Source organism: Bos javanicus, chromosome 29, assembly GCF_032452875.1.
Source record: "Bos javanicus breed banteng chromosome 29, ARS-OSU_banteng_1.0, whole genome shotgun sequence".
In the NCBI taxonomy this organism is placed as follows: Eukaryota; Metazoa; Chordata; class Mammalia; order Artiodactyla; family Bovidae; genus Bos; species Bos javanicus.
This window is the reverse complement of record NC_083896.1, coordinates 47,958,665-47,986,269: the sequence shown is the minus strand read 5'-3', so window position 1 is coordinate 47,986,269 and position 27,605 is coordinate 47,958,665. Positions and strand designations below refer to the sequence as shown.

Sequence of the window (27,605 nt, the reverse complement as noted above, 5' to 3'; positions counted from 1 at the left end):
GCAGTGAGCACGGGGTGAATGTGTCTCTTTGGATTATGGTTTTCTCCAGGTATATCCCCTGGAGCGAGACTGCAGGACCACATGATCATTTTTAGTTTTTTAAGGACTCTTCATCCTGTTCTCCACAGAGGGTGTACCAGTTTACATTCGAGAATGGGTCACTTGAAGGAGCACGTTCATTACTCTGGAAACTGGCAAATAGAAAGGAAGAATGAGGCATGCATCTTGCCCTTCTTAAAGAAACTGCCCCTCGGGGCAGTCAAACAGTTGAGAAGGGGAAGTTTCTCTTTACAGATTATTCCAAATGATAAATGGAGAAGGAACACCCTAAGTAGAATATCAGCATTTTACAGCCCCCGGGCAGTAAATGATCCAGGCAGTGACCGTCGGCGGCTGCTAGAAATGTTACTGATCAACTAACAGGGCGGGGATCAGGCTGACCGTGCGCAAACCCATCCATAAGCTTTAACATCCCAGAAAGCCTCGAGCCGACACTCGGGGGCTCCGATGGGGGCACACAGCCCCACCTGTGACGTCCGCCTGACACAAAGCAGGCCTGAAGCGGGTCCCAGCCTCAAGCCCGCAAAGCACAGGCAAACGGAAGACAGAGGCACACAGTCAACAAAACCAAGAGGGGTGACGGCTCCCTTGCTTCAGCAAACGGACCGGGAGGGAATAAAAGAGGAACCGGGGAGGCTGCAGAGTGAAAAAGACTTCGCAGTCACGCCACCCAACGCAGTGTCTGGCTCCTGGTCCCGGTGAAGCGGCTGTCGTCTTGGGGACACTTGCGAGACAGCTGGGAAGCCCTCTAGCCCTGATGGGATACTTCCTGACCCATGGGATGAGGGCTACCTTTTAGCTGCGATAGTAGTATTGTGGCTGTGCTTTTAGTGCGAGACTCTGTCTTTTCACACAGAGCTGCCCGGACTGCTCTCAGGCAGGGTGAGAGGAGGCTGGGGCTTGCGCCAGGAGGACCCATGAGGGTTGGGGGGCGGCTTGGAGGCGCTGGAACCGCCCACCTGATGATGCTGCCACTGGCTGATGAGGCCTTGGTGATACGGAAGAACAGTCTCTCTGCTCTTGGTCACTCATAGGACAACATTCCATAATAGAAAACGTAGAAATGAGCTTCCTTTTAATTAATAGGCTGTTTCTCTGAGCAATTAAAAAAAAATTATTGGAGTATAGTTGATTTACAATGTTGTATTAGTTCCAGATGTACAGCCAAATGAGTCAGTTACACATACACATGTATCCACACTTTCTAAGATTCTTTTCCTGCATAGGCTATCACGGAGTGTTGAGTAGAGTTCCCTGTGCTGTACAGCAGGTCCTTATTAGTGATCTATCAAACACATGGGCTTCCGTGGTGGCTCAGACAGTAAAGAATCCACCTGCAATGCGGGAGACCTGGGTTTGATCCACGGGGTGGGATGATCCCCTGGAGGAGGGCATGGCAACCCACTCCAGTGTAGTAGTGGGCACTTGTCAATCACATCTGCCAATGTACCCGTCCCCGCTTCACCCCCTGGCAGGCATGTTTGTTTTCTCATCTGTGACTCTACTTTTATTTTAAGCAGGTTTTGAGTTTATAGGGAGAAACAGAGCCAAAAGTGCAGAGTTCCCTCATCCCCTCTCACTCCTCCTTACCTACCCATTTCTGTTTTTACCGTCTTGCTCCAACGTGGTACAGTTTGTTACAGTTGATGAACCAACACTGATACAATATTGACACATTATTATTAACTGAAGTTTACATTAGGGTTCCCTCTTCCCCCTCTCCCTCTCTGGACTTGGACAGATGCCACCATTGCAGTCCTGCACAGAGTAACTGTGTCATGGCTCTAAAACTCCCCTGCGCTCCACCTGTTTATCCCTCCCTCCTCCTGAGCACTGGCAACCCCTGATCTTTTCGTGGTCTTCATAGTTTTGCTGTTTCCAGCATGTGATGTAGTTGGCATCATACAGCATGTAGCCTTTACAGACTGGCTTCCTTCACTTAGCGGGTGCACTGAAGGTTCCTCCGGGTCTCTCGGGGCTTGAGAGCCCGTTTCTTTTTATCGCTGTGAAACAGTCCATTGTCGGGAGGTAGCAGTTTATTTATCTGCTCACCTACTGAAAGCCTTCTTGGTGGTGTGTAAGTTTTGGCGTCTGTGAATAAAGCTGCTGTGAATGTCCACGTCTAGGGTCTTGTGTGGGCAGGAATTTCAGCTTATTTGGGTGAATGGTCACCAAGGAGCCTGACTGCTGGGTCAGACAGTAATGGTATGTTTGGTCTTCTAAATCACCACCGGACTGTCTACCAAATGGCTGTGCCTTTTAGCACTTACCCCAGCAAGGAGAGTTCCTGTTGCTTCACATCCTTGACAGTGTTTGGTGGTGTGAGTGTCTTGGACTTTGGCCATTCAAGTAGGTGTATACTGGTATCTCATGGTTGTTTCCATTTGCATTTCACTAATGACATACGACTGGAGAAGGAAATGGCAGCCCACTCCAGTGTTCTTGCCTGGAGAATCCCATGGGCTGAGGAGCCTGGCGGGCTGCAGTCCATGGGGTCGCAAGGAGTCGGACACGACTGAGCGACTAGGCAGTGACATATGGTATTGATCACCTTTGGGGAGATGTCCGGATATTTTGCTTGGTTTTTATTTGGGTCCTTAAAGAGTTCTCTGTGCATTTTGGACGCAGGTCCTTTATGTGACGTGTGTTTTGGAAACATTTCCTCCCCGTTGTGGTTGCCTTCTCCTTCTCTTCACAGTGTATTCTGCGGTTTTCCATTTTAATGAGGTCTTGTTCATCGATTCTCCCTTTCATGGAGACTGCTTTTGGTGTCTTATCTAAGAAGTCATTGCTAAGTTCAGGGTCACCTAGATTTTCTTTTACATTATTTTCCAGAAGTTTTATAATTTTTGTGTTTTACATTGAGGTCTGTGACACATTTGAGGTTAATTTTTGTGAAAGGTGTAAGGTGAGGTCTGTGTCTAGATTTTTTTTTTTTTTCTTTTTTTGCACGTGGGTATCCCATTGTTCCAGCACCATTGTTGAAAAGATGGTCTTTTGTCCGCTGAACTGCCTTTGTGCCTTTGTCAAAGATCAGTTACTGTGTTTGTGTGGGTCTACTTCTGGGCTCTCTATTCTACTCCGTGGATCTGTCTGTTCTTTGACCAATACTTGATTGGTAAAGTTTTATAATAAGACTTGAAGTCAGACAATGTCAGGCGCCTGACTTTGTGTTTCTTCAGTGCTGCAGTGGCTATTTTGGGTCTTTTGCCTTTCCATGTAAAGTTAGAATCAGTTTGTCAGTATTCACAGAGTAACTGGCCAGGATAGAAGTCAGGCCTTTGGCGGGGGCGGGGGGACCGGGGGTGTTCCCTTAAATATGCGCTTCCTGTCAGGGGCCACTACACACTGGTGAAGTGTGAGAGACAATTAATACGAAAGACAAAGCCCAAAACAAATATACTGTGAAGGGAAGAGAAAGAGGAAACAGATCATGCAGGGAGAGTCAGATCATGAAAAGACATTATTAATATGATCAGTGAGATAAAAGATATTGCATCTTTTAAGAACAAAATGCTCTTTTATAAAGTAACAGAGAACAAAAGAGCTCTTGAAATTAAAAAATATTATAGCAGATATGAACATTTTGATAGATTGAAGAATAAATTGAAAAAGAGTCTTCCAGAAAGAGAAAGATGTGGAAAGTTGGAAAGATAATTTAGAAAGTCCAGTGTGTGCTAAATAAAGGTACCTCAAAGAGAAAATGAAAGAAATGTTCGGGAAATAATGGAAGGAACCGTTCTAGAATGGAGGGGTGCAAGTTCTTGATGGAAAGGGATTCGTGAGTACCCAGTACGAGCGATGAACACACCAGGGCACATCAGCAAAGTCCGGAAAACCTGGGCCAAGAAAATACCTCCCAAGGTCCTCTATCTGGGCGGGGAGGGGGCAGTCTTCTTAAATGTTTTTGTCTGTTTCATCAATTTGAGAAAAGGGTATTAAAGTTTCCTACTGTGTTTGAAGAGCTGCCTGTTCTTTAATTCTGTCAAATCGGGCTTCATTATACTGAGGCTCTGTGACTAGGTGCGTACACGCTTATGCCTGTTATGTCTTCCGTGTGAATGACCTCTTGTATCATTATGAACTATCCCTCTTTATTTCTGGAAATGCTTTTTTCCTTAAGTCTGTTTTTGTCCCAGCTTTGTTGATCTATAAATTATGTACCATAAAATTTCAGCCTCTTGAGTTACACAGCCCAGTGGATTCTAGCATATTCAGAGTTGCGCAGCCATCACTGCCAGCCTAATTTGGGAAGCTGTGTCACTCCAGAGAGGGCTCTCTTGCCCACCGAGGGGCTCATTCCTCCAGCCCGTTGGGCTGCTGTGAATAATGCTGTTATGAACTTTTGTGTACAGGAACTTGTGTGATTGTGTTTTCAGTCCTCTTGGGCATATACAAGGCCTGGAGTTTCTGGATCGTATCATAAGCTCTATGTTTAACTTTGAGGAATTGCCAAAACACTTTTCAAAGTGGATGAAGTCTACTTTGTGAGATAGTAACATAGCCACTCCATCTATGGGAATTTTTTCCCATTTATTTCCTTTCAATCTGTGTTGAGTGCGCCGACAGCATATTTGGGCCCTTCTTTTCCATGGTGTGTGTGTGTTTTTAAACAATGCCTGCTTTTTACCTGGAGTCTCACCGCATTGACTTCTGATGCCGTTCAGCTTGCCTTGTGCTGCTCTTCAGCTCTCCTCTTTTCTCCCTTTTCCACTTTATTTTGGATTTTGGATTATTTGACTACTTTTAAAACTCCGTTTTATCTGCTTTTAGCTGTGTCTCTTTCCATTCTCTTCAGTGGTGGCTCCAGGATTGCAGTGTACATCCTTAACTTCTTCCACCCGCTCATAATTCATAGTGCACGCTTCACATAAAGCATAAAACTTGACAACCGTATAGATGTGTCTGCCTCAGCCCTGCTGCAACTGTCCCACGGACAGTTACCCACATTAGAAGCCCTAGAGACCAGTATCATTTCCGCCTAAAACAGTCGTATCTGTTTAATAAGGATAAAATAATCTTTCGTATTTTGCCCAGGTGTGTATCATTTCTGATATCTTCACGCCTTCTAAAGATTCATTGTCATTTTCCTCCAGCTTAGAGAACTTCCTTTAGCTTTGTTTGTAGTGCAGGCCTGCTGGCAGCAACTTCTCTGGCAATAACTCATCATTTATTTACAAAGGTCTTTATTTTGCCCCCATTCTTTGTATTTTCAAGTGGTTACAGAATTCCAGGTTGACAGTTACTTTTTTACAGGTTTAAAACATTGTTCCAGGCTCTTCTTGTCTCTGTAGTTTCTGATGTGAGGTCCACACAGTTCCTGTGTAAGTAACGTGTCCTCCCCTGCCCGCGTTAATAAGATTTCGTGTTACCTTTGGCTTTCAGCGAATTGACTGTAACGTGCCCAGGCCTGACTTTTCTTTATATTTATCATTTTGGGGAATCACTGGGCTTCTTGAATCTGTACATTAATGTCCTTCACCCAGTCGGGGAACTTTTCAGCCATCGTTTTTTCTTTCTCCCTTTTCTAGGACTCTTGACTTTCTCCCCTTCTGGGCCTCTAATTCTCATCATCTTAGACCTTCTGATGTTGTCCCACGAGTGCTTAACACTGTGTTCACTTTTGAAAACCTCCTCTTTCTTCATATTGGATAAGTTCTATTTCCGTATTGAGGTTCACTCTTTTCTCTCTCATATCCATTCTGCTGTTAAGCCCATCCAGTGTGTCTTTGCAGATTCCGTGGTGGCCCAGACGATAAAGACACCTGGGGTGTCTATTGCATCTGCGAAGACGCACCACGCTGGTGAGCCTGTGGCTCCACCGCACTGACCGCATTTAAGGAATCCACAGCAGGCCGAGAAGTAGAGCAAAACAGGGCCAGGCAGTCGCAGGGGACGCGGGATGTTGGGTGCTTCTTATTCCTCAATCACCTGGGCAATACTCAGAGTGGTCACAGGCTTCACCCTCCATGCCCAGCGCTCACACCAGGATCTGGGGGAGGGGATAGCAGGGGACAGAGCCCATCTGGGCGGCATGTTGGTGCCGGGGGCGTGAGGGAGGGGGCCGGGCTGGAGCCATGGAGCCCTGGCGATCAGGGGAGGTAGCTCAGGGGCAGCTCGGCCCCCTGCTCTGAGACAGGCCCGCCTTCCTCTCGGTGGTGGGCTCTGGAGAGGTGGAGGGTTGTGGGCTCGGGAGAGGTGGAGGGTGGTGGGCTCGGGAGAGGTGGAGGGTGGTGGGCTCGGGAGAGGTGGAGGGTCGTGGGCTCAGGAGAGGTGGAGGGCGGTGGGCACAGGGGCCTGCAGCCCGGCTGAGCCCTGGGAGGTGCCCAGTGCCAGGGGCTCAGGCCCCACCGGCCCACAGGACATCGCCGGGGTCCTGTGTGCCTTCGTGCCACGAGCACCATCCCAGTAGGGACGGATGGGGGTCAGAGGGCACGAACAGGCTGTGACCAGCACCAAGAGCTCCCGGCCGAGGGGCTCTGATGGACGGCGTGTCAGCCAAGGTGATCCTGGTGACCCTAGGGTCAGGGTCCCGGGAGCGGTTGTCCCTCCGAGTAACAGAGTGACGCATCGGCCTTAGCACCTCCCCAGCCAAGCTTTCCGTCTTTTCTGGCCTCTGGACCAGAGAGGAGGAAGGAAGGAGTGCCCGGAGGGAACGGGGGTGTCTGGGCGAGGGACAAGGCAGCCGAGTGTCGCGTTCCCTCCTAACCATGCCATGGAAGGCCCACCGGGCAGGGAGCCTGTGCTGGGCTTCGGTGTGAAGCTGGTGGCCCAGAAGCTGCTCCTGGGGCTGCCCCGGGGGACGTCTCTGAGGCTCATGCCGCCCAGGAGGTAGTCCTGTCCCCCGGCAGCTGAGGGAACGTTCACTCCCAGGAAGCAGCCCTGGCCGGCCCCCGGGCCTCAGCCTCCCGGTTTCCCTGAGGACCACCCTCGCTCCCACGGGGCCCGCCCGCCTGCAACCCCTCCACTGGGCTCACCGCCCGCCTCCTCTCCCCGCAGGTGAACAACGAGAACGTCGTCAAGGTTGGCCACCGGCAGGTCGTGACCATGATCCGCCAGGGAGGGAACCACCTGGTCCTCAAGGTGGTCACGGTGACCAGGAGTCTGGACCCGGATGACACCGCCCGGAAGAAAGGTGCCCGCCCCCGCCCCCACCCCCAGCCTGCCCGAGGGACGCAGCGAGCAGGGCGGGGGCCTGTCTCCCTGCGTCCTGGGCTCAGGCACCTGCAGGGCGCCCCATCGCTCGCCCTCCGCAGGGCTCCCAGTCCCCCACTGAGAGCAGGAAACAAATCGGAAAGGGCGCTTAGGAGGTAAGGGCCGCCCCAGCCTCAGGCCCGGCTGTGCTCAGCAGACAGACGGGGGCCTGGGGCTCCCGCTCCAAACACTTGCATCGGCCACTGCAGCAGCTCACAGCCTGGGCCTGGGGAAGGCAGAGGTCCAAGAGCCTCCCCAAGAGTGGTCACAGCTGGGGGACACGGGGCCTGAGTGAGGCCTTCAGAGGGCAGCCAGGAGCAGGCCAGATGCACCCCCTTAGGAGGCTGGAGGCGCATGTGAGAACTTCCAGCACTTCCTGTGAGCACCGCCAGCTCCCCGCCCCGGGGCGAGGCCCATCTGAGCCATCCCAGCAGGTCAGGGCCCTCCTGACCCTTCTGGAAGGACGAGCGAGGGCGGCATCCCGGGGCCAGGCTCTCAACTCCGTCTCTCCCGCCCGCCCCCTCCCAGCTCCTCCGCCTCCAAAGCGAGCTCCGACCACGGCCCTCACCCTGCGCTCCAAGTCCATGACCTCGGAGCTGGAGGAGCTCGGTAAGTGCCGGCTCCCGCCCGCCCGGCCCCGCGCCCAGTGTGCCCGCAGACTGGCCTCGCAGAGCCCCAGCCTGTGCATGGTACCCCCGCTTGCCCGCTCGCCCCTCTCCCGGCCCCAGCGACCGGGAGGGCGTCAGGAAGCCTCCCTGAGTGTGGTTTCCTGCACTGGCCCCCTGCGTCCCTCCTGGGCTCGGGGGAGCTTCGCCACTGGGCCTCCTCTCTCTTGTTTCGTCTAACATTGTTTTGTTTTGAATTTTTGGGCCTCTCACTAGTGGATAAAGGTAAGCAGAGCCCTGCGGTCTAGGGTGCCCGCGAGATCTTTCCTCTCGCGCGTGGCCCCGGGGGCGGGTACAGACAGCAGTGGGCTGGCGGGCTGCAGGCCAGGGCACGGGGCTTGCTGGGGCCTTCTCTAGAGGACCAGAAGGGACAGAGGGCTGTGTCCACTGGGCCCCAGGGCATGGCCTGGGGAGGGCGCGCAGAGCCACGTGGGCCCCTGGCCTAGCTGCATGGCTTATAACGAGGGTGGCACCCAGTGCTGGCGAGCTGCCATCCTGGAGGGTCAGGGACCCCCCCGGGTCAGGGACCACGGCTCAGGGACACGTCCCCGAGAAGGCTGCTCTGACCACGCAGGAGCGGCCAGGGGCTGAAGGCTCTCTTGGCTGAGAGGGCTTGGCGGACAGGGAAGAAGGGTAGCATCTGTGACTTGGCACAGGGCAGCTTCCAGGAGCACAAAACCAGCCCTGATGCAGAGCCCGCCCCCGCAGGCCCAGCCGGTCAAGGGGGCGAGGTCTGAGCACCCTCGCTGGTCTGGGACTCTCCAGGGGCTCTGACCGGGCCCAGCCTTAAGAGGGAGACCCTTGGACCCTTCCGTCCAGAAGAAGGACACAGTGGCCTCTCCCCATCTGCGGCTCCTCTGTCATGGTCTCCCAGGGCCTGGGCCAGCCCTCGTGAGCGCCCCTTGCCCATCACCGCATCCTGGGGCTAGACCTGCAGCTGGGTCAACGGCCTAGGTCTTCTAGAAACCGGCAGCCCTGCCGTGGGGCCTCCCAGCCCCGCCAGAGCCCCCTCCCGCTGGCTCCTTCTGGACCACACCTTGTCTGTCCAAACAAGACTCTCCAGAAACTACCCCCTGCACCCCAGGCCTGGCCCAGCCCCCGAGAGGGACAGCGGTGTGACTGTCCACGTGAGCGTCCCTAAAGCCGGTGGCGTTTGCCACGAGGGCTCCCCCAGGACGACCCACAGGCAGATCACCTCTCGAGGGGGCTCCAGCTGCGTCAGCCCAGGGCTGAGGGTCCTTCCTGAGAGCTGTCGGCGTGTGACGCCCACTGCGGCGGGGGCAGGAGCTGTGAGAGGGGACCCCCTTGTCCTCCGCAGACAGGGCAGGCCCCCAGGTCCCAGGAGAGTGGACCACGCCCCCTCACACGCCTGCATCTGCCTCGGACCACGGGCCCCCGTGGTGGAGTGGGCGGTCATCAGGCCTTCAGCGAGGGAGCCCGACCTGGGCCCCGGGAGTCGCTCCCCCCACCCCTGCCGCCCTGGGACTCACACTTGCCCTTTCTGTTTGCAAGCCTCCGTCCGGAAGAAGAAGGGTAAGGGGCGAGCCCCCACCACCCCGTGGCCCTCACTCGATGTCCAGAGTGTGTCATGACCCGTACTGTCTCCTCCCTGCTCGGGGTCCTCCAGGGGGAGGCCCAGCCCAGGACGCGTCCCGTCTCGTGTGGCGTCTGCCCCGCCTCTCCCCGTCTGTGCTCGCCCAGCGTGTCTGCGTCTCCCCGAGTCATGTCCACGTCATCGACGTGTCCCCCGTCGTCCAGTGGGGCCTGCCTGGGTCGGGGCTGGGAGGCCTTCCTGCGGGCTGGTGGTTCGGGTGCAGGCTAGCAGGGCCCCTGGCAAGCGAATCGCTGACTGCCCTTTGCCATGGGCAGGGACCGCTGCCCCTTAACGTCCAGGAAGCCCACTCTCCACGGGCAGGAAGGCTGCCCTGAACTGGAGGGGAGGGGCACTGCCAGGCCACACGCTCCCTGCCCCCGGCTGGAGGGGAGGGGCACTGCCAGGCCACACGCTCCCTGCCCCCGGCTGGCGGTGGCGCAGAGGACCCAGCCTCCGCTCTGTGAGCAGCCCCTCCCGCCCCCAGCAGCCAGGCCCCCACGGACATGCCCCTCCCCAGCAGTGCCCACGGGCGGGGTGTTTCTCACCTGGTCGCTGGAGAGTTACCAGTGCAGAGAAAGGAGGGGACCCTCTCGCAGGCCCGGGCTCTGCCACTAAGGCACGACGCAGAACGCAAACCGCCGGGATGGCGGGGGTCGGGGGGTGGTCCTTGGAGTCCGGGGGGACCGCATCTGGGGTCTCGGGTCCGGGAGCGCCAGAACGCACCTCTCTTACCCACAGTCTCCCGAGGCAGGCTGACCCCGACAGCCTCTCTCTGCAGCGGTCCTGGGCCTCCACCCCGCCAACCCCCCGCTCAGAGATTCCCAGTGGGCTTTCCAGGCTCGATCACCCTCTTGACACTGGGGCGGATGCCTGGGGCACAGAAAGTTACCCTCTGAACCCGCTTCGGTCCAAGGCCAAGGCCAGCTGGCGTGAACCGCTGTTTCTGCCCACTGTGCCTTCCAGAAGAGGCCCTGCTCATGGGCCGCAGGAACCCCATGGCCGTCATCGGGCTGGTGGAGAGGGCTGCCGCCAGGAGGAGCCGCTCAGACTCGGGCTGGCCCAGCGTCGGGGGCACGTGCGGCCTTGCCCTGCCCAGCCCAGGGCCCCCAGTGGCCCAGGGCCCCCAGTGGCCCCCGGCCTGCGGCAAGAGGACACGTACGGAGGTGCGGCCGCCTGGGCCGGAGCGGAGTCGCACAGGACAGGCAGGGCTCCTGGAGGGGCCACCTCCCTTTGCACAGCGGAGAGTTGAAAGTGAATCTGAGTTTGAGCTTAGATGCCACACTTAGTCCCCGAGGAATCTCCCGAGGACCTGCTCCATTCCCAGAGGTTGTCCGCGTGGCCGCTGGCGGGGAGCCAGGGCCACCGCGAGGGCCACACTGGGCTGGGGCGGCTCCGAGTAGAAGCCGGGCCAGAGGGGAGGGACCAGCTTCACCGCTGCTCTGGACCTGCGGGGGCCAGGGCGCCCCGCCCCCGGCACTCCCGCACGGCCTCCGCTGGGAAGATTAGAGACGGGCAGCTGGCCGACAGCTGCCGCTTCCCCGGGAGTGGCTGGTCTGTGCCATCTGGTGCCATCAGCGCTTAGCTTCCTCAGGAACCATGTCATGGAGGAGACCCTACGGGTGCCCTCTCACCTGAGACACCCCAGGGGGCCGGCAGGACCCCCTGTTCAAGGTCACCAGGACGGACAGGCTTCCTGGATGTCCCCGAGATTAGGACGCATTTTGTGAAGCGACCGCCCGAATCGCCGTAGGATCTGAGAGTCCAAATCTTAGCCATGCCAGGCGTTTCCAGAGCAGCGGGGGTCGCTCTCCTGATGGTTCTGAGGAGCGGGCTGCTGGATCTAGCCCAGAACATGGCCCCGGACAGATGGGGCTCCAGGGATATGGGGGTGGTCTGCAGTGGGTGGGCGCCCCATTTCCCCCGGGGAGACTGGGCCACCGGTGCCTGGTGTCAGCCTGGCGTCGGCTTCCTCTCCTTGCCCCAACTTGGGGGGTGTCATTCCACTCCTTGATTCGATGCCTCCCTCCTGCAGACCACGCCAGTGACGTCTGCTGAACGACCTGGGACTTCCCCACCAGGGGAGCTCGGGCACGCGGGCGACTCGGCCTGTGCTTGGGGCAGTGCTCGTGCCTGGGGGCTCCGGGGTCAGGCAGGAGCACCCCACTCATGCTCTGGTCCCCAAGAGAGACGGGGCTGCCTGCGGCCTGCCCCCCAATGCTTGACATCCACCCCCCGACCCAGGAAGTGTGCAGCCTGTGGACGGTGGGCACCATGCCATATGTTTGCTTAGAAAATGAAAATACGGGGTCACTTCCGGGGTGTTTGCATCAGCTCATTCCTAGATTGTTTCTGAAGACTTGACAGTTTAGCCTCGTTGGCAGGGTGGCCTCTGGCCTCGGAGTGCTTCACTGTAAGGCCGCAGGGCTGGACTCACTAATCTCAGCACCGACAGAGACCCAATCCCAGGCTTGTGTAAATGAAGCAGAATAATCCTGTGAGCCTAGAAGCAGGAACAAATACCCAGTCTCGCAGCGTTCCTGAAAAGCCTTCGTGTGCCAGTGAAGAAGCCCTGCACCACGGGGCTATGCAGGCTTGAGACGAGCCCCCGAGGGGCCCGCGCCCCGGGGCACGTGGCCCAGGGCTGCCCTCTGCATCTGAATTGAAGAAACCACACTAACCCACCCTCACTGAGAAACAGAATAACAGCCCCCAACACAACCCCCGCAGAACAAGATGCTCTCGTGTATCCCGGCTCCAAAGAATGCGTAAGGGACATGGAGACCAGAGGGCAAAGGTTTACACAAAGGCCGGGATTGTCCACTTCAGGGTCACCGTGGCTCCAGGGACACACCTCCAAATACACCCCCAAACCACCCATTTGGATGCAGTGTGGTGAGCACAATGCTGACTTCTCGATCTGCCTGATGAGGCAGCCCGTTCCAACGGCAAGCCCGGATTTCCTCCCTCGGCAGGGCTTGGCGAGCTCCCCCCCCCCCCGGTCCTGGAGTTCCAGCAGCGCGAAAGGCATCTGCTCCTCGGTTATTCAGTCTGCAGGACGGGGACAGTCCCCCTACAACCGGGTTCTTGTTAAGATGAGAAACGGCATGAAGGCGCCCCAAAGTCCCAGCAGGGTCGCCTTTGCCTCCCCTGCACACACCCACCATTGAGGGCTTTTGGCAGTGCCTGCCATGCCTGGGACCCCAAGACCACAGTGTCTGCCAGCTCGGTCCAGGCCTGTGAGGATCCTGGCTCATGGTCCAGCCTGCTCAGTGGGGTGGACCAGCCCTGTGAGCTGGGCAAACCCTAGACGTGGACTTGCGGGGTCCCGCTAGGGACAGGAGGTCTCAAAGACCCAGCTGTGTAACTATGTCAAGAACTCTGTCCTGCTCTGGAGCCCCTCACTGGGCCCCCACGGGAGGCCCTGCAGGCTGCAGCCACTCGGCCTTGCCCTAACGGGGGCATCCCCTCACCCGGGGGAAGGGCAGCATGCCTGAGCTGCATGGGCTGAAGCTGAGGCTGGGCCCAAGAAGATGGCCAGACCCGTGGATGGACGTTCCTGTGCAGGAGCCAGCCCTGGCCCCCGCCATCCCTGGAGAAAGAGCCACACCCCAGCAGAAACAAGGCCGGCAGCCAGTGAGGGGCCTGGATTCCGGGGACGGGCCGGGGGGACCTGCGGTCATCACAGACCTGTCAAGGGGGCCACCCGAGGACCCCGCGTCCCACAGCTGGAGGGGCAGGAGGTGGGGGAGCCCAGCACAGCAACAGTGAGAGCCCCACCCGGAGAGAACCCCGGCCCAGGCCCGAGGGCACCAGCTTCACGGAGGAGGCGCACTGCTGGGACGGGGGTGGGCGCAGGGCCTCGCGAGGCAAGAGGGTTCCTGGCCCCGGGAACACGGCAGGCAAGAACACAGTGACCGTGGCGGGGGGTCCCCACCGGACACAGGTGCTTCTGACCGACTCCCAAAGGGCGGACACTTACTATGTCCCACACAGCCATGGGGGAAAGGCTGGAAGAGCTGTGGGTCCCAGGGCAAGGAGGATTGCTGGGGGATCCCCCCCATGCTGCCGCCGCCTGAACCCCTCTGCCTTTCCAGGCCAGGTGCGCTGGCACTGTGGGACCCTGGCCCTGGTCCAGGACGTGGTCCCGAGAAGCCAGCATCCTGCCTGTTGGTGGTGGGCTGGCCCCCTCGGGCCCCTCTTGTTGGGGGTCTGGGGGAACTTTTCCAGGGGCCGAGCTCCTCCTGGATGGCCCCTGCTAAAGGCAGCTGCTGCAGCAGCTTAAACCGAGCACCAGGGTGCCAGTCCTGTGACTCAACGCTGCCCTCGCAGCTTGGGGTCTGCCAAGACCCCAGAAGCCTGGGCCTTTCTGACGGCACGAGTTTTGTGGGGCATCACAGGACCCCAGAGGGGTTCAGCTTGTAGAAGACCTCAGGCAATGGACAGAACGCTCTGGGACTGCAAGGAGAGTGCAGTGCTTCACGGGGTCCCACCAGGCCCTCCTCACACTGGCTTCCCGCTCCCCAGGGGCACCTCCCGTCTCAGCAAACCAGGGTCCCCTTCCAGACACTGATGCCTGAGTGCAGTTGCCGGGTGCCCCCCCCCCAAAAAAAACAAACATTTAAATTTACATTTTCAAATAATTTCTTAAGCTGTAAGCATCACTAATAACTGATCCTCAACTTGCTTATTCACAAGCCACTGAGAAGGTCCACCTTCTGGGGGGAAGGGGACCCCACACACACAGCAAAGCCTAGACTTCCACTGGCTCCTGAGTTGGGGGGCTGCCTCTGCTCCCGAGCCCCACCCCTGCCTACACCCACACTGCCCAGTCGCCTCCATCCTTGGGTGCTGGGTCCTGAGACCCTAGCAACTGCATTTCCAGAGGAGCCACAGGTCTGAGCTCTTAGAAAGAAATCCCCAACGCTGACTGAGCTCCCACCTCCCGGAATGAGCAGCGCTAGTGTGAACAAAGCAAGACCCTCGAGCCCCAGGGCCCTGAGGGCTGCGTTGCGGCTGGGAGGGTCTCCTCTCCCGTCCACATGCGGGGCGGGGGGCCGGGTCCTGTCCGTGTCCCTGCTTGTGGCTGAGGCACGCGTGCTCCGTACCACTTGCACGAGAAAAGCTTTCTTCAAATGCAAAAGGCACGTGGGCACTTTGCTAACAGCCCCCTGCCCCATTGTGTTTTGGGGCCTCAGTCACTGACGCCCATCCTGACGGTCCTGTTTCCGTTGCAGATAAACCCGAGGAGATCGTCCCAGCCTCCAAGCCATCCCGGGCTGCCGAGAGCGTGGCGCTGGAGTCCAGGGTGGCCACCATCAGGCAGCGGCCCACCAGCCGGTGCTTCCCCTCCGTCGCGGACATGAACGTGAGTGGCCGGGCCGGGGAGGGGCTGCGGGTGGGTGTGGGTGGACTTCGAGGTGCCGGATCACCCTCCCTGGCCTCCACACCCGGAGCCCTGATCTGAGCGCACCAGGCGGGCACCCCAGTCCAGGGGAGACTGGCAGCAGAGGACTGACCACTCACCGTGGACCCGCTCCCTTGGCACTGAGGGTCTTCCCACAGGACACCTGGGGCAAAGCAAGCCTCCAGGTGGAAGAAGCCCAGCCCACCCTCGTGGCAAGCTGAGTCCTAGCACACACCGGGGATCCTGCGTCTCCGAGGTCTCAGGCCCCCGTGAGTCCCAGGGGCCACGTCCTGCCTGGGAAGTGGCAGAGACCACTGGCCGCCAGCCGAGCCCAGCAGGCTGCTTCTCTCAGGTCCCAGACATGGCTCTCTGCACCCCCAGCTTCGAGCCTGTGGCCAGAGCTCAGAGCTGTCCGTGACACTGAAGTATTTTCTCTGACTCCGCTTCAGACTGACTCACTCGGTTTAATCTTGCCTTTTCTTAATAATGGCGAACCGGCACACTCAGATGGTAAAGAATCTGCCTGCAATGCCAGAGACCTGTGTTCCATCTCTGGGTTGGGAAAATTCCCTGGAGGAGGGCATGGCAACCCACTCCAGTATTCTTGCCTGGAGAATCCCATGGACAGAGGAGCCTGGCGGGCTACAGTCCATGGGGTCGCAGACAGTCGGACACGACTGAGCGACGGACACGTGCGCTTTCTTTCACCTTTCTCAATGACACCGTGAGTGTCGTTAATTTGGTGTGCTGGTTTCCTGTAATACACATTAACGGTAACAGGATGTTCATGCTGCCCCCCCACCTCAGGCCCTCTGGGAGCGACTACCCTTGTGGTAGCCCCACACCCACCCTGTCCCAGAGACTCCAAGCCCAGCACCGGCAAGAGAGCAGGACCGGCCGGGCGGAGCCCAGAGCCCGGTGAGGCGGGGTCTCAGAGGAGCAGACCCCTTAGAGCTCGCGCCCAGGTGTCCTTGGGGCTCTAATCCATCTGTGCCCTGAGTCGCCCTCCAATGCCTCCGGGTGGGGGCCGGCCAGCAACCTCGGCTTTGCAATCCAGAAGCGGCAGGCGGGGTGGGGGCCGGCCAGGGGATCTGCTCCCGGTGCAAAGGAGGGGCGTGCCAGGCTCCTCCCAGGCCAGGGGAGAAGGGCAGGGCCTCCACGGGTCCCACACGCTCACTCGCTCCGCACCGCATTCCGGGGGTCCCCCACCGCGGCCACTGCCGTCTGCTGCCCTCGGAGGCGGACGTGGCCAGGGTCCAGTGCCCAGCGCCGGATGCTGTTTCCTCCAGGACATGCGTCCTGGCCCTTCTCTTGCAGAGAGACGTCAGGCAGACCTTGGCTCCATCGAGCAGGGGCCACCAGGGTTTTGAGGGCAAGGAGGGCCCCCTTCTGGGTCCTGGATGCTCAGGTGCTCCCAGGACAGCTGGGGGAAGCCAGGTGGCAGGGCACCATGTCTGCCGGCCACGGTGGGGGCTGGTCCGCTATGTCTCACTCGGCTCTCCGGTTTGCAGTCCGTGTACGAACGCCAGGGCATTGCCGTGATGACGCCCACTGTCCCTGGGAGCCCAAAGGGCCCGTTCCTGGGCCTCCCTCGAGGTACGATGCGAAGGCAGAAGTCAATAGGTAAGCAGCGTGGCCGCACCCACAGAGGTGGCCCTGGGCCCTCGGCGGGGCCCCTCGGTGACCCCACGCCTGCCCACTGGAGGGCAGGCCCCCAGTCTCACCCCAGGGAGCCCCTGACCCTGTGAAACTTCCCTACCCTCTGGAGTCCAAATCCAAGATGACCTCCGACCTCACAAGCCAAGTATCAGTGATGATAGCAGCAGGGGGAGGGTCCACAGTCCAGACGGGGTGTGGCGGTGGGCAGGCGAGGTTCTGGGATCCCCTCACCCCTGCCCTGCATGGTGAGTGACCGGCAGGGTGGGCCCATACCCCCGCGAATGGCCACGGCCGCGTTCTGGGGTGCATTCAGTGGACACACTGCTTGGGGTGGCCGGGCCGGTGTCTCGCTCCGTGGGGGGACGGTACTGTGGGGGGAGGGCACTGATGCCATCTTGTTGACGTCACTTGCTTCCTACCGACTCGGTTCCGAGCGAGGTCAACTCGACCCCCTGAGCCCAGCCCTGCCTCTGCCGCGTGAATGCCAGAGGCCCTCCGGCCACCTGCAGACACTGGGCGTGTCCAGCACGGGGCTGCGGCCAGCGGCGCTGTGGCTAGTTCGAGGGGGGCCGTGGCAGGCAGGACCTGAGTGATGAGGGACGGCGGAGGTGGCGTCTGCGGGTCCTCAAAGCCCCCGCCCCGAGGAGCTCGGGGCCCCGCAGGGCGGTGCGCACGCCACCTCCTGCCCCAGCTCTCGAACTGGTCAATAACAATCGATTTCCTCCTGTCAGACAGCAGAATCTTTCTATCAGGTGAGTGGACCTGACAGTTCGGAGTCTGTAATGTGAATGTAATGGTTCCCTCCATAAGGCGTATTCGTAAATCACTCCTTGGAGGCACACGGGGCCACGGGCCGTGTCCCTGCCTGCTGGGATGCCCTCACAAGAGCCGTGTGAGATTTGGAATACCCTTATCGGGCAGAAGTTTCCTTTGGGATACGCTACTGGAGTCTGCCCCGGGAGCTTCTTTGATTGAAGTTCTCCATTCCGTTACCGCTTTGAAAACCCTGCATGGCCCCCCATCATGATCTGCGTACCTGTCTCTCCGTGTCTGCCTCCCGCTTCCCAGGTCCAGAGTGCGTCCTGGTGATGTTTTTTATAATTTGAACTCTCGGAAAGAACCTGGAAGCCCACCTAAAGGGCACCCCGGAGCTCTGGGCCCCAACACGGCCGTCTCCCCCGCGGGTCCCCAGGACCCTCTCACCCAGCCCCACAGGCTTCATTCGGCCCAGCCGTGAGTGGGGACCTCATGACGGACCCCCAGTTGTGCAGTCGGACCGTGATGAGTGGGGACCGTGGTGAACCGCCAGGCCTATCAGCCCAGCCCAGAGGGTCTCAGGACCCAGAGGAGCTGTGTTCGCTCGGATACGACTCCTGGGGTCCTGGTTAGAAGGTCAGGGCTGAACAGCCATCCTACTCGGGGCCCAGGAACTCCAGGACCCTTGGGGGACCCAGATAAGTCAGGCAACAAAATGGGCCGCTGTCGAGCGGACGAGGCCACCCTGGGGACCGAGGCCCCTTCCACCTCCCTCAGCCGGTGTAGCAGCTGGTGTGCCCTTTCCTCTCGCTTCCAGTGGGCAGCTTCACAGCCTCAGTCCCAGACCCCAGAACGCCTCCCTGGGCACCCTGGCCAGGTCTGAAGGAATAGAAGCCCCCTGATCCCAGCTGCCCCATCCCCCACACCCGCACACACACACGCACACACATACATGCAGTCCCAAGGAGTGGGACACCCTCACCGCCCTGGGTCACACCGCTGCCCTGGGGAACTTGGAGGGTCGTGCCCGGGGGGCAGGCAGCCCCCATGCCCACGTCCTCGTCCCCCAGGTCCGTGGACAGGAAGGCTGGGGCGTTCCTCCTGGCCTCCAGCCGCTTCTCCCAAGTTGCGGACAGCCCCGGGGAGACAGACAGGACAGCCCGCAGACAGGACTCAGCAGCACGCACTCTGGGCCTCCCGGTCCCTGTCCTGTGTCTGGCTCGGAATGGGCCACATAACCTCTTGACATTGTGGCTTGTGTGCTGTGTTCCGTGAACAAGTGTGCATCGTGATTTCTCGTGAGTTTGGAGGAGACTTAGCGTGTCACACCACCCTCAGAGCATCGCGGGGCTGTCTGTCCTCACCGTGATGTAAATTTAAACCTGTCTTCTGCTTGTAGGGATAACGGAGGAGGAGCGGCAGTTTCTGGCCCCGCCAATGCTCAAGTTCACCAGAAGCCTGTCCATGCCGGACACCTCCGAGGACATCCCGCCCCCGCCACAGTCAGTGCCCCCGTCTCCACCGCCACCCTCCCCCACCGCCTACAACTGCCCCAAGTCTCCAACTCCACGAGTCTACGGGACAATCAAGCCCGCGTTCAACCAGAACCCCGCCGCCAAGGTGTCCCCGGCCGCTCGCTCCGACACGGTGGCCACCATCGTGCGGGAGAAGGGGCTCTACCACAGGCGGGAGGTGGACCGCTACTCCCTGGACTCCGAGGACCTCTACAGTCGCGGCGCCGGCCCCCAGGCCAACTTCCGTGGCAAGAGGGGCCAGATGCCCGAAAACCCCTACTCCGAGGTGGGGAAGATCGCCAGCAAGGCCGTGTACGTGCCAGCCAAGCCCGCCCGGCGGAAGGGCATGCTGGTGAAACAGTCCAACGTGGAGGACAGCCCCGAGAAGACGTGCTCCATCCCCATCCCCACCATCATCGTCAAGGAGCCCTCCACCAGCAGCAGCGGCAAGAGCAGCCAGGGCAGCAGTGTGGAGACCGACCCGCAGGCCTCGGAGCAGCCTGGCCAGCTGCGGCCGGACGACAGCCTGACCGTCAGCAGCCCCTTCGCCGCCGCCATCGCCGGGGCTGTCCGCGACCGCGAGAAGCGGCTGGAGGCCCGGAGGAACTCCCCAGCCTTCCTGTCCACGGACCTGGGGGACGAGGATGTGGGCCTCGGGCCGCCCGCCCCCCGGGCGCGCCCCTCCAAGTTCCCCGAGGAGGGTGGCTTTGGCGAGGAGGACGGCGCGGAGCCGCTGTCGTCACCGGCGCCCCAGGAGCCTGAGAACCACTTTGTGGGTGCGGGCGAGGCCGGAGCTCAGGGTGAGGCTGGCAGGCTGCCCAACGCCCCGGGCCAAGCCAAGGCGCCGGAGGGCAGCCCCGCGGCGACCCCCCGGAGCATCAACGTCGCCGGCCCCGAGGACTACGTGCACCCGCTCACGGGGCGGCTGCTGGACCCCAGCTCGCCGCTGGCCCTGGCGCTGTCAGCAAGGGACCGGGCCCTGAAGGAGTCCCAGCAGGGCCCCAAAGGGGAGGCCCCCAAGGCCGACCTCAACAAGCCCCTCTACATCGACACCAAAATGCGGCCCAGCGGGGAAGCGGGCTTCCCTCCAGTCGGCAGGCAGAGCGGGCGGGGGCCCCTGCGGAGGCAGGAGACGGAGAACAAGTACGAGACGGACCCGGGCAAGGAGCGCAGGGACGACAAGAAGGGCGTGCTCGTCAGCATCGTGGACGCCTCCCAGCAGAAGTCCGCCGGGCTGCTGATGGTCCACACGGTGGACGCGGCCAGGCCGGAGGACTTCCTGCAGGAAGAGGACGAGAAAGCCGACCCGGAAACGCAGCCAGACCATCTGCCATCCGAGGCGCCCGAAGGCGCCCCCGAAACCGAAGGTGCTTTCCCGACCCCCGCAGGCCCCGAGCCCACGGCCGCCGCCGCCACCGCGCCCGGCAGGACCATCGTGGCGGCGGGCTCCGTGGAGGAGGCGGTGATCCTGCCGTTCCGCATCCCTCCCCCGCCTCTGGCATCCGTGGACCTGGACGAGGATTTTATTTTCACAGAGCCATTGCCTCCTCCCCTGGAATTTGCCAATAGTTTTGATATCCCCGATGACCGGGTTGCTTCTGTCCCCGCTCTCTCAGACCTGGTCAAGCAGAAAAAAAACGACACCTCCCAGTCCCCTTCCTTGAACTCCAGCCAGCCAACCAACTCCGCAGACAGTAAGAAGCCGGCTGGTCTCTCAAACTGTCTGCCCACCTCATTCCTGCCGCCCCCCGAAAGCTTTGACGCCGTCACGGACTCCGGGATCGAGGAGGTGGACAGCCGGGGCAGCAGCGACCACCACCTCGAGACGACCAGCACCATCTCCACGGTGTCCAGCATCTCCACCCTGTCCTCCGAGGGTGGGGAGAACGCGGATACCTGCACAGTCTATGCAGACGGGCAAGCCTTCATGGTTGACAAACCCCCAGTACCTCCCAAGCCAAAAATGAAGCCCATAATCCACAAAGGCAACACCCTCTACCACGACGCGCTGCTGGAGGAGGACGTGGACAGCTTCGTGGTCCCCCCGCCTGCACCTCCGCCGCCGCCTGGCGGGGCCCAGCCCGGCCCCATGAAGGTCATCCAGCCAAGGACCTCCAGGCTGTGGGGGGACGTCTCCGAGGTCAAAAGCCCGATTCTCTCAGGCCCAAAGGCGAACGTGATTAGTGAGTTAAACTCAATCCTGCAGCAAATGAACCGAGAGAAATCTGCAAAGCCGGGGGAAGGACTGGACCCAACGCCAGGAACCAAGCCCGCCGGCCTCGCCCCCAGGTAAGTGCCCTCAACGGGCATTTCTCGTCCAGCGCTGACCAGGAAGTGCCCCGGGGAACAGCAGCACTCCCGAAGCAGACGCCAGGAGGGCGCGCCCGGAGCCGGCCACGTCGGCCTCCTTTCTCCCGACCTGGACTCGGTGCCGCGGCCCCCCTACACAGAGACAGGCCATGAGACCCGGCCACACAAGCCATCCCCGCCGTGGCTTCCAAGGAGGAGCCCTGCTCTCTCCTCCCACGTCCTCCAGATCTGCCAGAACCCCGAAGGGCCATTCTGGAACCCCCCCAGGAGGTTTCAGGGGAGGGGGTGTGCCATCCAGGGGGCATGTGGGCAGCCGGTGGGCAGCGTGCGGTCGAGGGTGTGTCAGAGGCTCTGCTCCCCTCCCTCGTGGTCTGAGGCTGGGGAGGGGCTGGTTCTGGACCTGGTGCCCCGAGTGAAGACCCCAGAGCCCACCGGAGCAGGGCACGCCTCATGGCAGAGGAGCATGCAGTCGTGCCCACGTGGGCGCCCACAGTGTCTGGCAGAGCGTGAGGTCCTGCCTCCTTGGAACGGGGGACCCACACAGGGAGCTGGTCCCAGACCCAAGCCCCGGGGCTCTGCCAGGCCCCAACTCGAGCCCGCGCCTCCCGCCCTCATTGTCTGTGCTCTGTGGCCCTCGCCCAAAACACACCACTTCCCGGGTCCCCCAGGCGGCGTTCTCCTATCCTCCGGCTGGTCTTTACTCCCGCGTTTCACTGTTGCAACTGACGAGGTCACTCTTCACATGCCTGCTGGGCAAGGCGTTTGACTCGAACACCCAAGTCCATCCATCAGCAATCCCGCAGGAGGCTGGGGTCCCCAGAGCCGTGACTTCGCAGCTGTCTTTCGATGTGGGTCCAGCAGGTCACACGGCTGGTCCTCAGAGCGCTGACAAGCCAGCATCCACAGAGAGACACACGCCAACCAGCACTGTTTTCAGGGGCCTCATTGTTAACTGGCATTCAGAGTCCTTACAGGGTCCCCACTTCTGGGAGACGTGTGGACACACACACGTCTTGAGAGGCACACACTTGAGTCTTAAACACTTGAGAAGCACCAGGAAATGTCGTGGAACAGCGCCGGTCTTTAGCTGCTAGGTTATGTGAAAATACAACAATCAAGATGCTTTCTCTCTTTCACCTTTGACAAAAGCCTTGGATGTGGGTGAATAATGTTTCTAACAGCTGCTGGGGAGCAGGTGGTAGTAACACTCATTTCTTGGAAGGGACGATGGAGACACCGGGAGACGGGCAGCCTGTCCACGGGCACAGGCAGCGGCAGGCAGAGCCGGGCCAGGCCAAGGGCTTCTGACCGGCGCTTCCGTCGCAGTGACGTCCGCGGTACGGAAGACGTAGAAGGCGTCTTCTCTGGGCAGTGTGGGAGGCGGCGTGCTCTGCAGGACACTGCCCCCGGAGGCCGGGGCCTCTCTCAGTGGCATCCAGACTGCTGGCCTCCCCCGCCCCTCTCCTGGCTGGGTGAGCTGCTCGGGGCTCATGGCAGAGGGGTCTCAGCGGCAGGCATCCCTTGGGCTTGCCTGGGTGGGAGGGGACTCAAAGCAGAGGTCGGCTGGTAGAGTCCTGACAGACTTGAAGGGTTCAGGCCCTGCCTATGATCGACCCCACGGTCTTTTCTATTATTTATAACCCGGTGCCCACACGGCACAAGCGGTCACTGACATCTACGCACTCCCAGATGCAGGACCCTGGGCAGCACGGGCCCAGAGGCGGGGCCTGAATACCTTCCCCGGGGTGCAGACAGGAGAACCGGGGTCAGAGGGCGGAGCCCTTGGCCTTGAGCCCTCAGCTGGAAGGCACAGTAGCAGACCTTCAGCCTGGGGAGCTGCCTCAGGGTTCCACTTCTCCGCTCTCCTGGGTGGATCAGCCTAGAAGGAGGGTCACCCAGCTTAACACCCGCAGGGCCGAGCTCACCAGGGAGGGGCTCTTCTGAGGCCTCCGGAGCCCCTTGAGTCCAGTTGATGCCCGGAGGTCTTCCGTGCATATCTGATGACTGAGAACCTGCAGGGCGGTCCCCAGGCGTCTCCACATGCTGCCCCCCGCTCCCAGGGCAGTGGCCCCTTCCTCCCTGCTCACTGCTCACTGAGTGGGACCAAGAAACTGAGAGGCCTGGGCTTCAGCCAGCCAGGCACCAAAGCCCAGGACCTTCCCAGCCAGGGCGCATCTGCCTGGATGTCTCATCCCTACTTAAAGTGCATCTAACAGTTAAGAGCTGTGCACGGCCCTGGGCAAAACAAGGCACCAAATTAGATGAAGGGAATTCCCAGTGAGGGAAAAGAAATGAGCTTGCTGGGGAAACTGAAAGCCCGCCACGCTCTTCCAAAGGATGGATGAGCAGGTGCACGCGCATTTCCATGGAAACGGTCTGACCGCCCCAGAGCTACCCCACGAGCGCCGGTCCCCTGTGAGGGTGGAGACCAGGGGCGGACTTGCCCTGCTTTGGCCCGTGGTTCCTCCTCCGCTCCGCGGTGCTGCAGCCCAGGTCCAGGTCGGGGAGAAGATGCTGAGCACCCAGGCCCTCGCTCACTGGGGTTCAAGACGAACCTGAGCCCTGAGTGAGTCTCTGCAGCTGTGACGAGTCCCCAGAAATCAGGGACGACGTGGGTTCTGCCACCGTCTGGACTGCAGGCGCGCGGGCAGGACGACGACGAGGACGGGCCCGCCGCCCTTACCTCCCGCGCAGCCGCAGCGTCTCCCCAGGCCTCATCCGGAAGCACCCCCTCACCCTGGAGGGAGGCAGACGGGGCTCCCCTGGCCACCCGGGCTGAGTTCCCCAGGAAGGATCTCGTCTCTGGACACAGCGTCCACCAAGATCGAAGCAGAGCTCTGCTCAGGCCAGTGCCACCTCTGGGGGAGTCGGCCACCCTCCGGTTCAGTGCCAGCCCACACCCGGGGGACGACCCAGGGCGCCCAGAGAGGCGCCAACACCCCAAGGACAACCTCCCCGCCCCAGCGGCCCGTTCTCAGAGCCCTTTGGTACTCCAGACCCACGGGCGCACGCCCCTCACTTCAGGGCGCAGGATGAGTTCCTCCAAGTCACAGAGCTGAGAAGCCAGAGGGACACTCACCTTTGGCCCCGGAGCCACAGCCCATCCCCGTGACCTCCCGAGGGGCTCTCTGCAGGTCCATAGTCAAGGCGCCCTGGGCCCTCGGGAGCTGATCACCCCGTGTGCCAAGCACCATGCCAGGCCTCAGAATTCCTCGCTGAACAAGGAGACATCCGAAGTCTCTGCCACTTTGAAGAGCTACATTCTCAAGGGGGAGCGGATATGAAATAACAAGACAAACCCAAAGCGCACGGCACCAACTACAAAGGGATGAAGATGTCCTAACGGGTCATGACCACGGGCAGGGTGGAGGTGACCCTCCTCAAGGAAGTGGCATTTGAACCACCTGAGATACAGCCGGGCAAAAACCCGGGAGCAGAGCATCCAGGCGCTGGGACCAGCGAGCACGAAGCTGGGGGGCCGGAAGGCGTCCTCCACCCGGAAGAAACCGGCCAGCGCAGAGGGAGGGGCTGCGTGGAGGGTCTCCGAGCGTCTCGCGTGCCAAGGGGAAGGGCTGTGTCTGAATGGCGGCAGCCCTCGAGGACTTGAACAAAGGCTTGGCACAACCTGCCTTTCTGTTTCGTGAAGCTGACCCAGCAGCTGTTTGGTCGGTGGGTCATAGTGACGCAGGGAAACCCGGGAGCAGATCCACGTGCAGTCCCTCTGAAGACCCCAGGCAGATGGGAGTCTGACACATGCACTTTGACCTTAAACAGAGGGGCTTGAGCCAGGAGACCAGCATTGTTTTAAAGCAAGACAGCTCTGCTTTGTCTGCACTCCCATAGGAGCGGAAGGTAAATGTGGGTTTGGCTTTCGTTTTCTGGCCTTTGGGAGGAGGACCAGAGCCGTGAGTGGATGCTTGCAGGGGACCCCGCTGGCTTCCATCCAGGAGCCCCTCTGGATCCCCTCACTCTTCTGGGTCCTCCGGAAGAGCCTGGGACAGGCCTTCACCTCCCGGAGGCACCGATGGAGCTCCAGGCCCCCCAAGGGAGGGGGGGTTCAGGCTGCCTGTTGGGGCAGCACTGCCCAGTTCCCAGGGGGTGCCCGCCCTGAGCACCCACACCCACTGCCTGGCCCGGCCGGCGCCTCCGGCTCCTCACTGGGCTCTCGGCAGTATCATCCTGAGAGCCTCTTGGTTTCAAAATAAATCAATTTGGGTTGTTAAAAAATTATCTCTGCCCAGCTGGTCCCAGAGCACAGACTTCGGAACCGACTCGATAATGGAAGCCGCTTAATGGCACTTTCATCACCTTGGTGCCGTCACGGAGGTTTTATCATTTCACGGCAGCAATTGAAATGTTAAGGGAGTGTCAGTGACTGAAGCTGTGGGTAATTAGGTGAACGCGAGCTGCCGCGTCTCCTCGCACACGGCATGCAGAGAGGCTCTTCTGGTCCGGCTGCAGCATCTTATCCTTCAAGTGCCATCCGCAATCCAGCCTGGACGCCAGGACTCCTCAGCCAACGTGTGTCGGGGGTTGGCCACTGCCCCCTGAAGACCGGGCCCCTTCTCGACCTGCACAGGTGTGTCGGAGGGGCCGCTGAACTCAAGGCAGCCTCGCGGCCCCCACGTCCGGCTCCGTCTGCCGGCCTGGCCAAGTCGCGTGACTCCCTGACCTGGGCCGCCAGCTGCCCACATCCATGCCCCCCCCCCCAGTTCACTCCTCAGTTTTCAGGAGGACCCCCACACGGGCCAGGCCCAGGACGCAGACCTGCCGGGGCCCTCGTGGCCACCTTCCCGGTCTTTTTAGCACCCAACCTTTAGAAATGTTAATAAAGACAGAACTTAGACCAGTTTGGAAATAAGCGCCGTTTACACGCACGACAGGGATTCATCCGACAAGCTCAAGGGGACGCACACAGGACGCAGGGGTCTGGCGGGGCATGCTGGGGGGAGGCTGTGCGGAGAGGGCTCAGGACTCCGAGGTGGCCTCGCTGGGCAGCCTCTGGCCCACAGCCAGCCACTGTCCAGGGGCCGGACCGCATCTGTAAACACGATGGAAAGGCCCCTGAGCACTGGCTTCCCCTTCCCCAGCCAACCTGTGCTGACTGATGAAATAACAGCGCGTCTCCGAGCGTGTCATTAACTCCTGATTTCTGTTTTAATTCTCATGTTTCCATATGGATTGGACTGAAGAGGCAGGATAGAGAGTAATAATCCAAGAGAGGGCGTGTGTGCGCGAGCGTGTGTGTCTCTGTTTCTAAATCGGGGCAACAGATTCTTGTGTGTTCCACCCGGGAACCCAGTGGTTGCTTAGCAACGAAACGGTCTCCGCAAGCAGGAGATCCAGTGAATAATACCCGTCTGATTGAGAGTAAATCAAGCCACTGAGGAGGAGGGCAGGATGGACCAGCCCCGGGCAACCTGCACGCAGCACCGCGAACGCTCTGGTTCCTCTTTTCCGTAGCGACGCCCCACAGGGCCGTGGGCAGGCCGCAAGCACAGAGCCGAGTCTGATGCCCCCTTTATTAGCGGCCAGCCTCTCAACCCTCAGTGCGGACTTGACACAAAGCACGGCCTCCCTGAACAGGCGTGCGGATCGCTGCCTCCCAGGCTGCGGAAGACAGAGAGCAGCCGGGAGCCCGGGTCTGGGCACCAGCAGGGAGCCAGCTCCCGGGCCCACACAGGGAGGCCGATGTCCCCCTCTCAGCACCCTCCTGGTCTCACAGGGCAGATGTGTGAGCTTCCCCCGCTGAACACGCAGAGTCAGGCCCCTCTGACGTTGTCCTCCAGGCAGCTGCACACTGCCCGCCCCCCTCTGCGGCCAGAGAGGGCCTAGTGTCCGGGCCTTCGCTTTCATCTCATCCATCGAGAGAAGCTGCTTTTTTTTTTTAATTGTCATTAATTTTGCAGTGTTGTCTCAACCCATTCCCTCTTGTCGTTTCCATCTGCTCCCGTGACGGGTGGTAACAGAAGAGGGTCGTGCTGAACAGACGTAAGTGCCGCGTGCAGAGCCCCCTCCTCTCTGGCGTGCTGTGCTGTCCCCCGCTCTCACTGCCCAGCCGTGGGTCTGCTTCTGACGGCGCGCGCGGCTGCCTGCAGAGCCCTCTTTCTAAAGAGCACCCCAGCTACCTGGGAGTGGCTGGGGTGTTCCCCAAGGGAGGGTGGTGCTAAGACCCACCCTCTGGCTCAGAGAGACCCACGGGTAAATGCAGCCTGGGTCTAACGAGCTGCTCTCACCAGGGGATTAACGTGCCTCCTGGAGAAGGCAGTGGCAACCCACTCGTGTTCTTGCCTGGAGAATCCCAGGGACGGGGGAGCCTGGTGGGCTGCCGTCTGTGGGGTCGCACAGAGTCGGACACGACTGAAGTGACTTAGCAGCAGCAGCAGCACTTTACAAAGCCAGCGAGCAAGGCCACCTCTGGGCAGGACGGCCCCGGCAGGTGGGCCCAG

The 27,605-nt window shown here is 60.3% G+C and overlaps 1 protein-coding gene across 5 annotated transcripts in view; it reads left to right on the top strand.

Moving 5' to 3' along the window:
* The window catches only part of SHANK2 (SH3 and multiple ankyrin repeat domains 2), a 560,952-nt gene that overhangs the window by 528,249 nt on the left and 5,098 nt on the right, over positions 1 to 27,605 (top strand). For 2 of the 5 annotated variants that reach the window (XM_061407333.1, XM_061407339.1), the window contains 7 exons: positions 7,060 to 7,195; positions 7,783 to 7,863; positions 9,432 to 9,452; positions 14,748 to 14,878; positions 16,429 to 16,540; positions 17,308 to 17,328; positions 18,732 to 21,135. In XM_061407333.1, the coding sequence (XP_061263317.1) occupies positions 7,060 to 7,195; positions 7,783 to 7,863; positions 9,432 to 9,452; positions 14,748 to 14,878; positions 16,429 to 16,540; positions 17,308 to 17,328; positions 18,732 to 21,135 (2,906 nt within the window). The remainder of the gene's footprint in view (positions 1 to 7,059; positions 7,196 to 7,782; positions 7,864 to 9,431; positions 9,453 to 14,747; positions 14,879 to 16,428; positions 16,541 to 17,307; positions 17,329 to 18,731; positions 21,136 to 27,605) is intronic. The other 3 variants (XM_061407336.1, XM_061407334.1, XM_061407335.1) reach the window with 2 other exon arrangements.